The following is a 16,678-nucleotide window of genomic DNA, read 5'->3' as shown; positions in this document are numbered from 1 at the left end:
AAAATGTACGTTCCTTAAGGAGGAGATCTGCCATCTTCACCTAGACTGGCCTATATGTGACTCCAGGCCCACAGTGATGTGGTTCAATTTTTACTGTCCTCTGAAATGACTTCATAAGTCAATAGTTTCAAAGGTCATTAGGAATGGCAAACAAATGCTTGTCTTCCCAGCAACAATAACCTCCCATGAATGAACAAAGAAGAAAAAAAAAATTGAACTGAGCGGTAGTGCTTGACACAGAATGCCTGCAATTTCTTGTATGAAGACCTTTTAGATTTTGATGTAGTTTTGTTACCCTATTCTGATTAATAATGATTTTGTAATTACTGCTTTCTCGTGGATTTACTGTGTGAAAGAAGTGATAGCAGGAATTAGCACCAAAAAACTGAAAATGCACAGTAAATTGATCAGCACTGAAAGTGGAAAAACAGGCCAGCATTTATGAGTGCAGGCTTAAGAAAACTGACCATGTTACTCATAATTTCTCCTTCAACATTTCCAATTTTAGCTCCAGTGAATTTTTTTTTGTTTGTTTTTAATATCTGCTCAGTTGTGGGTGTGCAGAATGATTTGAGAGTTGCCCCACATGATAAATTCTAATTATCTTCAGCACTGAAAAAGGAAATCTGGATACACGTCCTCATAGATGCCCTTCTAGTTGCCAGATAGAGGAAGAAATAACCTCTACCTGATTCTGGATCTGAAATGATTGCATTGTGTGGTAGAAACTGAAGTCTCGAGGTTTTTCTGAAATCTGGCCCTGAGCCTCAGTTTCCCTGCAGCAATCTATCAGTGAGTGTGAAGTTTCCTGAGGCATATGTTTATCTTGCGCATATCCTGCTCAGCCACTGGCTAATTTTTCAACACAGTCAATAAAGTATAGCACATTCAATGGCCCAACACCTCTGTAAGGCAGCTGCCAAATACACTTCCATATTGCATGGGCTGATATGGCATGACAGAAATTTCAGCTGCTTTTGGAATTCTGGACATAGCCCTAAGAAACTGATATGTTTATTTTAAATGGTCAATAAATTGAAACTCTAAATTCTTTGCATTGGGAGTGAAATGCAGGAATCTTACGAATAGATTTTGTTCCCTTGTTCTTGTGTTTTCTTGCATACAGCCTTCCATCAGCTTTATGTGGTGTTTCCATGAGGGATTTGCAGGCAGACAGATAATCTGGTCACAAATATTTGCCAGTTCAACTCTTGATTTGTTGGATGTGTTGCAATCTGTCCACAGTGACTTACTTTCTGTGTTTCTCACCTTTCCTTATAAAGAACCACTGAGCTTTGGTGTTTGCTTCTGACAACATTGGTGGTATTAAAAATATGGCATGTGAGCGATTGTAGATAAAATTCCATTTACTGCCACTCTGCAGCACCAGGTATTGATGCTCTATGCACTGAATCAACACATTGTGATGGCCTCAGTTTCATCCATCATCTCATAAGTATCTGGACACAGCAGACTTCTGTCAATGTTCAGGAAAGGCAAAGAAGCTCATATGTTATTACACAACATGATAATTACGGTGTCACACTGAAGCATAATATCAATTTGACTGCTAGAATTTATCAAAACACTGATTTTAGAAAGACAGTCACCAAGAATTAGTTTCTATTACTTATCATTCATTTGATGATGTGGCAATCTAACACAATCCATTTCATTATTAAAACCTAAATCATGGTCTTATTTTGTTTATATTACTCACTGCCTTCATAGCACATCAGTGATAGGCTTATTTTGTTATGAAAAATCAGAATAGGGAAGATGAAATCAGTTTTTCTAAGCTTCAGTAACATTTCATTAAATTGCTTCACATATTCGATCATTGGCATGCATTAGCACCACCAAGTTATCACACTAATAACATCAACTAATTTGATTTGGATATGTTGATATGTAGTTTCTTTAAAAAAAACTTTAGATAGTAATGAAACTCTTACATTATTAAAGACCAATTCATCGATTTTAAGGCTTAGCGGATTATACAGTGCCAAAAAAATTCCTATTTTCATGATGTTAATAGTTTGAAAAATGCATCTTCCCCAAAACTCAACAGTTAAACTGAAGTGAATTTGGAATACCAGACCTATTTTCTCATTTATTATAATCAACGTGCTCAGCTCGGTCCAGATACATATTCCACTGAGAAAAAAGAATTCTAGTAAGGGGATAAGAAGCCATGGTTACCGTAGGAAGTTAAAGACAGTGTCAAATGAAAAGAAAATAACAATGGAGTAAAGATTGGTGGTAAGACAGAGGATTTTGAAAATTAAAAAAAACAAGAATAGCCAGCAAGAAGGGAGAAAATAAACTTTGAGGGTACATATATTAAGTAATGTCAAGACTGACAGCAAGAGTTTGTTTAAATACACAAAAAGAGGGACACCAAAGTGAGCATAGGCCCCATTCAGAATGAGGCAGATGAAATTAACAGTTGGAAACCTGGAAATGGCTGAGGAGTTACACAAATACTTGCATCAGTCTTCATGGCAGAGAATACGAATAGCATTAGAAAAAACATTCAATAATCAAGGAGCAAATTACAGAGAGAAAATTAGTACAACAACTATCACTGGAGAAAAAATGCATGCGAAACTAATGGGGTTAAAGACTAATAAGTCTTCTGGACCTGCTGGGATGCATTCTAGCAAGTTAAGCAAGACGCTACGGCAATAGTGGGTGCACTGGTAGTAATCCTCCAAGACTCATTAGAATCTGGAAAAGTTACAGAGGATTATAAAACTGGAAATGTAACTTCTTTATTCAAAAAGGCAAGAAGACAAAAATAAAACACTCAGCTAAAGGGCAGTTTATTTAAACTATTATTGGCAAAATACTAGCTTCTATTATAAAGGATGTGATGCCTGAGCATTTAGAAACAGAGTCAGCACGGCTTCATGAAGAGAAAATCATGCTTGATAATCAAATTAAGTTTCTTTAAGGAGGTACCAAGCATAATAAAGGCAAAGCAAGCAAACCAATATATTTGGATTTCCAGAAGGTGTTTGATAAGGTACAGATAACACAGTGTGCAATTTTCGGAACACAGCAGGCCAGGCAGCATCAGAGGAGCAGAAACGTTGACATTTCAGGTCAGGACCCTTCTTCAGAATTGGGGAGGGGAAAGTGAGCTCAGAAACAAATAGGGAGAGGAGGGTTGGAGCTGGAGAAGGTAGGTGGGATGGTGGTAGGTCAGTGCAGGTAGGGAGTGGTGGGGATTGGTCAGTGAGGTCTACCTGCACTCACCTATCACTATCTCACCTACTTTCTCCAGCCTTACCCCTCCTCTCTTTATTTATTTCCCAGCTCCCTTCCCCCTCCCCATTTCTGAAGAAGGGTCCTGACCCAAAACAGCAACTTTCCTGCTCCTCTGATGCTGCCTGGCCAGCTGTGTTCCTCCAGCTCCACACTGTGTTTTCTGTGACTCCAGCATCTGCAGTTCTTGCTAACTCTGCTTGATAAGGCACCAAATGTTCAGCTACTTAATAAGTGAAGAGTGTTGGTGAAAGGATATCGGTGCATGGATATAAGATGGACTAACTGATAGAAGATCAAGAATTGGTATGAGGGATGCATTTTCAAGAAAGCAACTTGTAACCAATGGAGTGTCACAGAGATCAGTGCTGGGACGACAATTATAACATATGTTAATAACTTGGAGAGGTAAGCGAGTGTACTGTAGCCAGGTTTGCAGATGACACAAGAATATTTGGCGGGGGGGGGGGGGGGGGGGGGGGTGGTGCAAGTGGTGAGGATGACACAACGAGTTTAAAGTGGTATAGACAAATTAAGTGGACAAAAGCTTGACAGAGTAAAAAATAGGTTATGCATTTTGACAGGAAGAATAGAGGAACTAAATAACATTTGACTGGTTTTCTGAAGAAGGGTCTAGGCCCAAAACGTCAGCTTTCCTGCTCCTAAGATGCTGCTTGGCCTGCTGTGTTCATCCAGCTCCACACTTTGTTGTCTCGGATTCTCCAGCATCTGCAGTTCCTATTATCTCTGAAACATTTGAGTGGTGAAAACTGTAGAAGGCTGCAGCAAGAGGTATTTGGGAGATTTCATGTATAAATCACAAACAGCTAGCATACATGTTCAATGCATGATAGAAAGGTAAATGGAATGTTGGCCTTTATTTCAAGGGAATGAAATATATAAATAAAGAAGTCTTAAGCTGTGCAAAGCACTGGTCACATCCCACCTGATGAGGCACTGGAGGCCAGTGTTTCTCTGTAGACTAGCATTCAGCAAATGAAGCCTACCCCAAAATGACTGACCATAAAACCACAGGTCATAGGGGCAGAGGTAGGCCATTCGACCCATCAAGTCTGCTCCGCCATTCAATGAAATCACTGCTGATCTGGTAATCCTCAACTCCACTTTCTGGCCTTTTCCCCGCAACTCTGGATTGCTTACATATTAAAAATCTGTCTATCACAGCACATCCAGCATCGACAGCCCTCTGCAGTAAAGCAGATTTACCACCCTTTGTGAGAGAAGAAATTCCATCGATGATCCGATCCCCTGCATAAGATTCAGTTTAAAATCAGTGCAGAGATGTTTAAAAGTCATTAGGCGGAAGAACCAGCATGGCCATAAAAAAATGAAGTTAAATGTAATTGCTTTCTTTTCTCATTTAAAGGAACTGTTCTTTTCCAAAATGAAGAGCATGCAGTCACTATTTAGATTTCTGATTATGATTTCATTATTTTTAGTTAATTTGAAATTTGAGACAATCACGGCCACAGACTTGTCAAATGATGGACAAATGCAGAACAAAGAATTTGCAATCAAGGTAAAACCATACGACACACAGTTTTTTTTCTCATTCACCTATTTTCAGTCTTGGGGATTGGAACCTGTTCACACTAGGTCACATTAAAGTAGGTATCCAGACTCGTTTATTTAATTGATTGTATCTTCAGCCAAGGATTACCCATGATCATGGCTACAGGGCTGCGCACTTTTCATTGTGGCTCTAGATCTTAAAGGCAGTCCACCCTTTTTAAAGGAAAGCTGCACTGATTGAAAAGCCACTGCGGCAGACAGCCAGCATATGCAACTGTCTGCAGTTAGAAACAAAATACATGGAGCACAGCTCGGATACACCTCTTCTACGTTCAAGAATGCAGGTCTTAGTTGGAGGGTGAAAACAGAGAGGAGAGGGGGAGAAAGAGAGCGGGGGGAGAGAGAGAGAGTGAGAGAGTGAGAGAGAGAGAGAGAGAGAGAGAGCGAGAGATAGACCAAGGCCAGATTTTTGTCATAACAAGGTGTCGAGCTGGATGAACACAGCAGGCCAAGCAGCATCAGAGGAACACGAAGGCTGACGTTTCAGCTTTAGACCCTTCTCCAGAAAATTCAGATTTCTGTTCCCTAGTCAAGTGCACAGCATCGTAAGAATTCCTGACACTGTGAAGCCTGCCCCTAAAAATAGCTGCCGTGAATTTTCTGATTTAGAGATGCAGTCCACAGGAAAGTGGAAATGATTACAGAAGAACAAAGACAGCTACTGGTTGCATTAGCAAACTGACAGGAACACCTGCCTTGGTGATCCAACGCTGCGTATTGTGCAAAAATTTAAAAAATTAAGCATAAGCATCCCTCTAGCCCTCATCCATTCCCTCACCATCATACATTTCTCTTGCAGCATCTGTGCTAACCTGTGTCACCTCATTCCCCTATTCACCTCATAGTTCCTCATTTTCTCCATGTCAACCTATAACAAACTACTCATTTTACATATCCTTTGCTAATTTGGTGTCAAATAATGCTAATCCACATCCACTGTGTGTCACCTTCTGCCCTTACACTTACCATTTCACTCCATCCAATACTCACCGTGGGCAGGATGCATGACCCATGCAAAGATGAAATAAACAAACTTCTATTGCAGACCCAACTATACTGAAAAAGGCATTCTAATTCATAAGACAATTTGATATATTTACATTCCTTCAACCAAATACTGACTCATGACAGTACACATTTATTTCAACTGCATAACAATAACCTGTTACTAGAAGTATCAGATTTCATGGTCCCACCTCAACAAACCCATAACCAGTTGTGGCTGTCAATCAAATTGCAAACTTGCAAGCTCTCTATGAGATAATGAACGGTTGTGAAATCAGTAATGCAGCAGTAACTTTGTAATACAAACCCTCAAGTATATATCAACCAAGTGAACTAGAGAACTTCTTTTAAAAAAAGCTCCTATTTTAAGGGCAAGTCTATTAGATGCCTTGGCAGATTCACTGCTCCTGCTGACATTTTAAACAGCTGATCTTTACAAGTCTGTTGAGAGTTCCAGTTGACATGGTAGGATTGACTGCATGCAATTTGTACACATATTAATGCCAGTTTTGACAATTCCAAAGGGTATCCAACTTCTTAGGGTATCCCAGGTTCAAAACCAAAAGGATACCTTACTGCGGCAAAGGGATACCCTGGCTTTCCAAATCAATGCAGAAAGTTTAGATCTGCTCTTACCAGGTCTAAGCTGCATACTTTGAATTTCGCAGTCAAAATCCTACCACAGTGAGAGCAGCAAATTGGTTAAATAGCTGTGTCTGTGAGCTGCCTATGAATGAAATGTATCCACCATCGTTCCTTCTTATTTAAAATGGAGAGTGGTGGCCCTCTCTCATGGGAAATATCTGTGCTCATACTTCTGTCAAAAACCAAACAAAGAAACACTTTCACAGGGAATGGAAGTATATGGTCAGGGAGATCAATGTGCCCTGTGGATGTGGTGGTAATGCCACATTGGTGGTCAAGGTCAATAAGCGCACCCTCAAAGAGTACCTCATGCCCACAATATCACCACCCCCTCCCACTGCTTATTGCACTACAGCCTCAAAATTCATCCAACAGTAATCCAACCTCATACTCTGATACCTCACCTCACCTTTCAATGATATTTCCGCCATGCCTACCTCTCACTGCCTTCACAGACTGTCAGATATGGGTGCCATAATCAGTCAGATACCATATAACACAACCGCTGCTGCTCCTCCCTTTCACTTGGCACAACAGGAGGAGTAGTGGATGAGAATACCTGCATCTCTGGAATTCTATGGAGGAAATGATTCTCTGAACAATAAATCCAGCTATGAAAGATGCTGTCAAAGAGAATATTTGGAATGATGACACGTTACTACATTGTGTCCCTTCTGAATTCCCACCTCACCCTGAATCTGCTGTTTTGGTAATGTGGTCATGGCCCTCCTGATTCTACCCAACCTCCTTTTCCTTAGCCCGACCTACCTCCTTCTGATTTATTGTTTTCAGCTATGCTTGTCATGGCAGCCGCTGCAGAAAGACAGCCTCGCTGCATTAACGATGAAGTATCACAGTCAATTGATCTGACACTCCCAGAGTCACGAGCTCAGATGGTGGCACTGTGCAAATTTTAGAGGTTAGTATAAAGTCAGGAACAGCAACTGGTGAGTCATTGGCTGCAAGGAACCCAAGCGGAAAGGATAATGCAGGTGCCAATTCACTGAATTTGTACATTAACCACTGACTTGACAGGAATGCAACAGAATAGTAGAAGGGTTACAATTATACAATCTTAATCACATCCTACAACCCTGAAACCCTTTTGCATTATTCACTCATCATATTTGCAAGCTTAACCATCAAAACTAAATGAATTATTACTTCCGGATAACAGATATGAAAAATAAATTCTCACCTATCTGCCAATCCCATGGTACCTTTAACAGTTCCTTATGTTCCATTATAGCCCTGTAACAAAAATAAAGTTAAAATGATTCATATTTTTCCACATCACTTAAAAAGAAAATTGGTGCAATCCTTGGAAAAGTGAACCAGAAATATAAAATGCAACAATACTTCAATATCTAGCCAGGTCATTGGACATCAGAACTTTTGGTAATTAAGCAGCAATTGATATGTTATTTATCATTTAACAAATATAAAATGCTCGTGTTGTTAATACATTCAGGAGTAAAAATTACTTGAGAATGAATTAGGAATGTAATATAATCCCACCAAACACATTTAATCATCATTTCTCACAAGTAAATTTGTTATATTGGGCTGAATTCAGTGCAGCCTGTAATAGCAGGCACATGGCAGCTTGACTTACATATTTGTGGGACAGTGCCCATGTCAGTCTCCTGGCAACAGCAGATCCATTAGGATTAGGATGGTGGGAAGTAGGATGCAGGATCATTGACACCAGCCTATCTCTTACCCAGTCGAGGGGCCTGACATGAACAGAGGATGATGGGTGAATGCCAGCCCTGATCCTGACTCTGAAATCCTGCTCGCAATTCCGGCACCCCTCTCCCATCTTCACTCACCATTGGTCCATTATGACCTCGGACATCCTGTGAGTGTATTGCCACCAGCACCACCTCATCTGCTAGCACAGATGGCATGAGGAGCTGCCACCCAATTTACCGAATTGAAGGAATGGACTTCTGCTATCAGGAGCCTCAATCACAGAGAAAGTCTGACAATGAACACGTAAGTGTCTTGAAGGTATCTGATCCCATAGACCTTTCTCCATAGAACTGATTGGAGTTTCTCAACAGTGCCCAGATAGAATCCCAGGCAAAGTATATTGTATAAGGTACAATGAGTAGTAACTGTGTGGATTGCAAGTCATTTTGTGATAAATTTACAGCAAATACATTTCTTCAGGGAATGATAACTTCATGCTTACATCGTAGAGCACAAAAGTTATGCTTCAGAAATGACAACAATGAAATTCTATTCTCAAAAAAGCTGAGGTAGGTTGCTGTGCTATGAAATTCATTCAAAAATTGAAATCACAGGAAGTAAATTGAAAATTGTCATCCAATGCCAGGATGCATATGGTTATTTCAGTTTCACACTAATATCAATAAGCAGTTGGCTACTTCACAAAGTTTAATTTTCTATAAGTTCATTTCTGGAAATTGAAGGTCATCCAAAAATGTTTAGTTGAGCTCCAAGAAAATGTGCAATTAAAACTAGATCTGCGACAAATAATTGGTCATATATTTCTAGTAACTGTTTCTTGTTACTTACAATTGTTGGAATATATAGTATGGAGTTGCTTTGAGAATAATGTCTTAACTTACTCACTTATTGTGAGTCAATAATTCAGCAACTTCCAGAATACCTATTAAAAATGGAAATCCAGAAACTGAAGCTTGAGTTATCCTGTTCTTTAAAAGATTGCTATAGCTACTTTGACAGACTTGGCATTGAAAAAGCACGGAAGTTGTGGCATTTATTTTCTCATTCAATATGGCAGAAACATTTAGGCCTGGTACATTAAGTGTGAGTGAAGTTGATAAGTTATATTTATGATAAATTGCATTTCCAGTACAATTAAGCTACTTTTCTGCTGAAAATTTAACTTTATCTTTCCTCCTTAATTCCATTGCTGCTTAATGCAATTCAGCTTTTGACTAATATTGTATTCCTCGGTGTCCAAAAATGATCATGAAAGGGTCATTAGTGTTCCTCATATTACATACAATGTAATATACGTCACTATATGGCCTGCTGCTGGTCACACTACATGAGCACCTACAGAAATGCAGAAATGAAAGAAACAACATAAAAGTAATGGGCATTAACACATCTCAAATTCGAAGGGATGAGCCATCTCTCCATAAATTCCAAAACTGAAATAATACTAGAAAAAGGATTAAACAATATTTCAATGCACAAATGATTACAATAACAAAGGACCTGAGCTTCCATAGATTTCTCTTAGACTTATTTTGAACAGGAGATCTCAAGATATTCATTTTACATAAGGAAGTTATACCATTTCACAAGACGTCCTGTTGATTTGCTGCTGGAGATTCCACACAGAAATTCCAGGTGAAGTTTCCCTGTGCTTCATTAGAAAATGATGGTGTGGATTTTACTAAGTGGAACAAAGGAATAGCTATTCACCTCACACACAGTATCCCAAAACTTTCAATGGGCTTGTGTGGAGAGCCCAACGTGAATTATATCACTCTCTACAGGGAATCTATGGCATTTTGCTCAGTTCAAATGGCAGCAAGGCTCTTCCACCAATCAAACTGAATAATCCCTAATGAGACGGGCAGGCTGGAAGGCAGGAAGTAACCAAGAGGAAATATAAATTAGAATCATGGAATTGTTTTCACAGTGAATTTGTCATATCTCTGCAAGGGCAACTCATTTGGTCACTTAGGATCAGATCTAAGCTCTGCAGTCCTACCACACCCAGTTGTGAATGGTGGTGGACAATTGAACAACTCACTGGAGGTGGAGGCTCCACAAATATCCCCATCCTCAATGATGGAAGAGCCCAGCACATCGGTGCAAAAGATAAGGCTGAAACATTCGCAGTGATCTTCAGCCAGAATTGCCTAGCGGATGCTCCATCTCAGTCTCCTCCAGTGGTCCCCAGCTTTACAGATACCAGTCTTCGGTCTTCAGATTCATGCCACATGATATCAGAAAACAGTTGGAGACACTGGATACTGCAAAGGCTATGGGCACTAACAACATTCTGCCAATAGTACTGAAAACTTGTGCTCCAGAACTTGCCGCTCCCTTAGCCAAACTGTTCCACTACAATTACAACACTGGTATCTACCCAACAATGTGGAAAATTGCCCAGGTATGTCCTGTACATAAAAAGCAGGACAAATTCAACCCGGCCAATACCTGCTCCATCAATCTACTCTCAACCATCAGTAAAGTGACTGAAGGTGTCAGCAAGAATGCTTTCAAGCAGCATCTGCTCAACAAAAACCTGCTCAGTGACGCCCAGTTTGGGTTCTGCCAGGGCCACTCAGCTCCTGATTGCATTACAGCCTTGGTTCAAACATGGACTAAACAGCTGAATTCCAGAGGTGGGGTGCGAGTGACAGCCCTTGATACCAAGGCTGCATTTGACCCGGTGTGGCATCAAGGAGCCCGAGCAAAACTGGAATCAATGGGTATCAGGAAGTAAACGCTCCGGTGGTTGGAGTCATACCTGACACAGAGGAAGATGATCGTGGTTGTTGGAGGTCAATCATCTCAACTCCAGGACATCTCTGCAGGAGTTCCTCAGGGTAGTGTCCTCGGCCCAGCCATCTTCAGCTGCTTCATCAACGATCTTCCCTCCATCATAAGGTCAGAGGTGGGGATGTTTACTGATGATTGCACAATGTTCAGCACCATTCGTGACTCCTCAGATACTGAAGCAGTCCATGTTCACGTGCAACAAGATCTGGACAATATCCAGGCTTCGGCTGACAAGTGGCAAGTGACATTCACGCCGCACAAGTATCAGGCTACAACCAATACCAGTAAGAGACAACCTAACCACCATCCCTGGACATTCAATGGTGTTACCATCACTGACTTCCCCACTATCAACATCCTGGGGGTTACCGTTCACCAGAAACTCCAGAGTGGCTATAAGAGCAGGCCAGAAACTAGGAATATCGCAGCGAGTAACTCAGCTCCTGACTCCTCAAAGCCTCTCTGCCATGTACAATGTGCAAGGCAGGAGTGTGATGGAAAACTCCCCACTTGCCTACATGGCTGAAGCCCCAACAACACTCAAGAAGCTTAACACCATCCAGGAGAAAGCAGCCTGCTGAATTGGCACTACAACCACAAGCATTCACTCTCTCTACCACCGACACTCAGTAGCAGCAGTGCGTACTATCTGCAAGATGCACTGCAGAAATTCACCAAAGATCCTCATTCAGCACCTTCCAAACTCATAACCACTTCCACCTAGAAGGACAAGGGCAGCAGATGTATGGGAATACCACCACCTCCAAGTTCCCCTCCAAGTCACTCACCATTCTGACTTGGAAATATATTCCTTCACTGTCATTGAAAAACACCATTGTGAATTTCTGTACACTTTCAGATAATGTCAGCCATACTTTGTCATTTTCATGCACTTTCTAGCAAAAATATTTTACTTTAAGTCAATTTGTATAAAAGAACAAACCCACCACCCTGCACTGAGAGACTGCCTGAGCAGAGATCACCAGGGCAGAGGCCCAGCAGCAAAAATCCAGCGGTCAACATCCGGGGCAGCTGGAAACAATACAGGGCCTTTAACAAAATGAATGATTCATAATTTAACTTTGCTTAAAGGGCATAGCAAGGCACAAATAATGGGGAAAACTGTGTATTTATTTTTGCTATTTACATCTTATTACAATATACTTGTTTATATCTGGAGATACTAAATACTGGGTGTAATGGAGACGAATAGCAGATAAAATCAGGGGAGGAACCATTACATTCACCAGGCACAGGGTAATAAAGGAAAAAATTAGAATAAAAGCTGAAATGTTCCCAGATATTGATGGACATAATCTAGGGTTTAGAAATTGCTGCTGAAATAGTTGATGTATTGGTTTTAGCTCTCCAAAATACCCAGGATTTTGGAAAGTCTCATCAGATTAGAAAATAATAAATGTGACTCCTCCAGAGAGACAGAAAGCAGGAGACTAAAGGCCACTGGCAGCAACATCTGCCATAGGAAAAATACTGGATATTTATACTAAGGAGAATTAATGGCAACAAAGCAAAGTCAACTTGGCTTTGTAAAAGGGAAATCATGTTTGACTCACTGACTTGAGTTTTCTTTTAAGGAAGTTACAATTAAGGTGCATAAAAGGTAACTTCTCGATGCAGTATACTTAAGATTTCCAGAAGGCTTTTGACGATTTGACACATGAAAGGTTGCAATACAAAATAAGCACTTATGTTGTGGGTGGTAACCTAATAGCACGGATAGAGAATTGGTTAGCTAACATGAAACAGAGATTAGAAATAAATATGCAATTTTCAAGTTGGCACGTTGTAACAAGTGGACCTGGTACCAGGGATCAGTGCTGGTGTACCAACTGTCTACAATTTATAACTTGGATGAAGGGACCAAACATACAGTCACTAAACTTTCTGAAGACATAAAGATAGCTAAGAACATAAATTGTGAAGAGGATATAGAAATTTGCAAAGGTGTATACATAGGTTTTTTTTGTAAGACACGTTTTCAGGTAAAGCCAATAACAATAACAAGGCCTCATTCTGCTCTGGGCAGGTAAGAAATTAATGCTACCTGGATTCTTGCTGGAAACATGATGGTTGATCAAATCCACAACCTTGACATTAATGTACCCAGTATGTACAACCACTTTGATGTAGGCTTCAAACTGTAGCTGATTATTTTAATATGGCCTAAGTTATAACTTCTAGCTGTTTCTTTTATTTTAATAAACTTAGCATTTTGATCTAAAGCAAAAGTAATCCTTTTTGCTTAACAGTTAGCTTTGGACACAAAGCACAGTATAATCAGTACCAGAATATAATGTACCATAATCAGCTTTCAATGTAACTTCTCCACCCACACTCACAACACTGCCTTGTGCTGAAGAACAACACATAGAACAGAAACTAATTGGATTTTTGAAGATTAGCTTTTAGAACGTTTAATTCTTCATTCATACACATGCATTAATTGGGTTATATATTTACAATTGATACTGTTCTCCTGCCTCACATATGGAACAAAATGCAAAACAAATCTATTTTACATCATTCATTACTACAAAAGTTCAATTCAAGTCAAAATGATTCAATCTCTGGAGCCTTTCTATCAATAGCTTCCAGGGGAGGAACAAAGAAGATGAAAAAGTTGAAAAGAATAACTGGTGAGCTGCATACATGAACTTCTTATTGAAGGCCAACATCCCAACCATTATTTAGCTCAAGGGCCAGTTGAAGGAATGATGGATGAATGAACTCACCTGCGCCTATAAATACTCATTTGGTGGGATTCAGCTATCAATCATGCCACCATAGGCAAGTGCCAACTGGTGGCTGAGAGGTTTATCACAGGAACCTCTAAGACCAATATACTGTATTAAATAGCTTTAGTATAATTGAAATATTTCATTTTATTTACGACAACTGGAATAATGTTGCCTCCCAATAAAATCCTTTATATGGATTATTTTACATGAGATCAAGATAGGAAGGAGTTGTTAAATCCCAGCTCAATCAACATCGCAGAGCCAGGCAAAGAACTGATTTGAAGGCTAGAGACACATTTAACAGCAAATCTTTCAGAATCTGCTGAAGAATGAGACAGCAGGGGAAGGGCAGCAAATGACCAAAGGTCAGAAGTTGCACAATTTTGAATTCAAAATGGAAACCTTTAATCAAACTTAGCAGTATCTGTGTAAAGGGCCCTGCTTTAAGCTAATACTGCTTGCTGCTCACTGAGACACCTACTTCTGGTTGTGGGTGGCTTGACATACAGCTCCTGAGGTTGCTGGCTCCTTATCTCTATGTATAAGGCTCCTCAACATCTTGCATACTGCGACACTTCTTCATTCACATCTTCATACAGTAGGTTATCAAATACAGCTCTCTAGTCTAGTGTTGAAGACCCTCTCTCTTCACATACTCAATCCAGACTGGTGTCTCCTCTCTTGCTGGTGTCAAGAGTCATGTGATCAGTTCCATGATCATGATTTTATGTCAATCTTATGATACCACAGGCTTAATTCAATATTCTTGGGAATAAACCTTTCCTAAGATAAGATCTGAAATAAAGCACATTAAAACCATGAATGGGATTATATTAAAAACGAGCTGATTAAAAGCTGATGAGTGGGAGCAAATGGATGTGGTTTACTTGGACTTTCAAAAGCCTTGCAACAAAGTCCCACAAAAGAGACAGGCAGGTAAAATCAAATCACATAAGACTGTGTCTAGAGTAATAAGATGGATAAAAAATAAAACTGGTTGACAGGCAGAAAACAAAGAGTTGGAATAAACTGGCCTTTCTCCAGTGTTGGGCAGTGACACCGTCGGGATCTCTGCTGGGACCCCAGCCTTTCACAACATAAGTTAATGTTTTAGATGAGGGAACTAAATGTAATATCTACATGTTTGCAGATGACACAAAGCTGGTTGGGACGGTGAGCTGTGAGGAGGATGCAGAGATGCTTCAGCGTGATTTGGCCAGCCCGAATGAGTGGGCAAATGCATGGCAGATGTAGAATAATGTGGACAAATGTGAGGTTGTCCACTTTGGTAGCAAAATCATGGAAACAGCTTATTATCTGAATGGCTTTAAATTAAGAGAGGGAAATGTGCAATGAAACCTGGTTTTCTTCACACACCAGTCACTGAAGGTAAGTAAGCTGATACAACAGATGGGGAAGAAGGCAAATGAAGATCAGCACCCCTTCTTAGGGACAATTAGGGATGGGCAATAAATGATGGTTGAGCCAGTGACACCCACATCCTCTAACTGAAAGTGTAAAAAAAAGCTTAGCTATCAATACACTTTTTCAGAGAAGTGATAAACTAGCGAGGCTCAGTTGATGCATTAACTTGTATTGCCTAGAATTGGAAAGGCCAACCTTCTCTGAAAACCTGTGGACTGTCAATCTTAAAACATTAATTTCAGTTATCTCCAGAGAAAGGTTTTAACTATTCTGTCTGTGTCATGAAAATACTTCCTCAGCTATTTAAAGTTATGTGGAGTTGCAGAAGCAATTTAGTCTGGATGGAACATTTATTTTACTTGCCTCTAATCATTTTCCTAAAGGAAAAGTGTGAGGGGATTAACTTGGTACAAATCATTTCATATTTCAATCAGAGCAGACTCAAAATTGTCGCCTACCATTGAATTTACAGCAGGATAAAAGTATTATATGTTTACAGGTTCTGGAAAAGGATTAGGATTGGGATTGATTTTACTGTCACGTGCATTGAATTACAATGAAAAGTTTTGTTTACAAACGGTACAGTCAGATCATAGCAAGCAAAGGATGTACAGATCAAAAAGACTTAGAGGCATACCAATTACATTGCAGGTTATATTATTTGAGACTAGAGTCCATTCAATAGTCTGATAACAGTCAGAAAGAAGATGTTCCTGATCCTGCCTCTGTGTCTGTTCAGGATTTTGTATCTTATCCCTGACAGAAGAGGTTGTAAGTGATCATTACCAGAGTGTGATGGGTCTTTGACGTGGATAGCTACTTTTCTACAGCAGCGAGCCACATAAATAGAGTCCACGGATGGAAGGTTGGCTTCTATGATGGCCTGCCCTGTGCACACAACCTTCTATATTTTCTTACGGCCCTGGGCACAGCAGTTGCCGTAGCAGGCCGTTATGCACCCGGACAGTATGCTTTCAATGGTGCATCTGTAGGGATTGGTGAGGGACATTATGGACATGCCAAATTTCCTGATCTGCCTGAGGAAGAAGAGGTGTTGTTGTGCCTTCTTGACTGTTGCATTTTTATGGGAAGTCCAGGACAGTTTGTCGGTTATCATCACACTGAGGAGCTTGATGCTCTTCACTCTCTCACCCTCAGTTCCATTGATGTAGATGGGGCATGTTCTCCTCCTTTCTTTCTGAAGTTCTTTAGTTTTGTCAAGTTGAAAGACAGAATGTTTTCGCTGCACCACTGCACTAAACCCTCTAATTCCCTTCTGTATGTTAGATACCCATCCCACTACAGTGGTGTCACCAGCGAACTTGTGGATGGCATTCATTCAGAATTTGGCAACACCATTGTGGCAGTACAGGGACTACAGTAGGGGGCTGTGGACCCATCTTTGGAGGCCTCCTGTGTTGAGTGTTATTGTGGAGGAGGTGCAGTTACCCATTCCTGTTTTTAGA

The 16,678-nt window shown here is 40.3% G+C and overlaps 1 protein-coding gene across 1 annotated transcript in view; it reads right to left on the bottom strand.

The window, feature by feature from the left end:
• slc35f1 (solute carrier family 35 member F1) overlaps positions 1-16,678 on the bottom strand; it is a 422,044-nt gene that overhangs the window by 28,134 nt on the left and 377,232 nt on the right. The window contains exon 6 of the mRNA XM_048531060.2: positions 7,712-7,764. Within this exon, the coding sequence (XP_048387017.1) occupies positions 7,712-7,764 (53 nt within the window). The remainder of the gene's footprint in view (positions 1-7,711; positions 7,765-16,678) is intronic.

Source organism: Stegostoma tigrinum, chromosome 4 (genome assembly GCF_030684315.1).
Source record: "Stegostoma tigrinum isolate sSteTig4 chromosome 4, sSteTig4.hap1, whole genome shotgun sequence".
NCBI lineage: Eukaryota > Metazoa > Chordata > Chondrichthyes > Orectolobiformes > Stegostomatidae > Stegostoma > Stegostoma tigrinum.
This window is presented reverse-complemented; position numbering and strand designations above follow the sequence as displayed.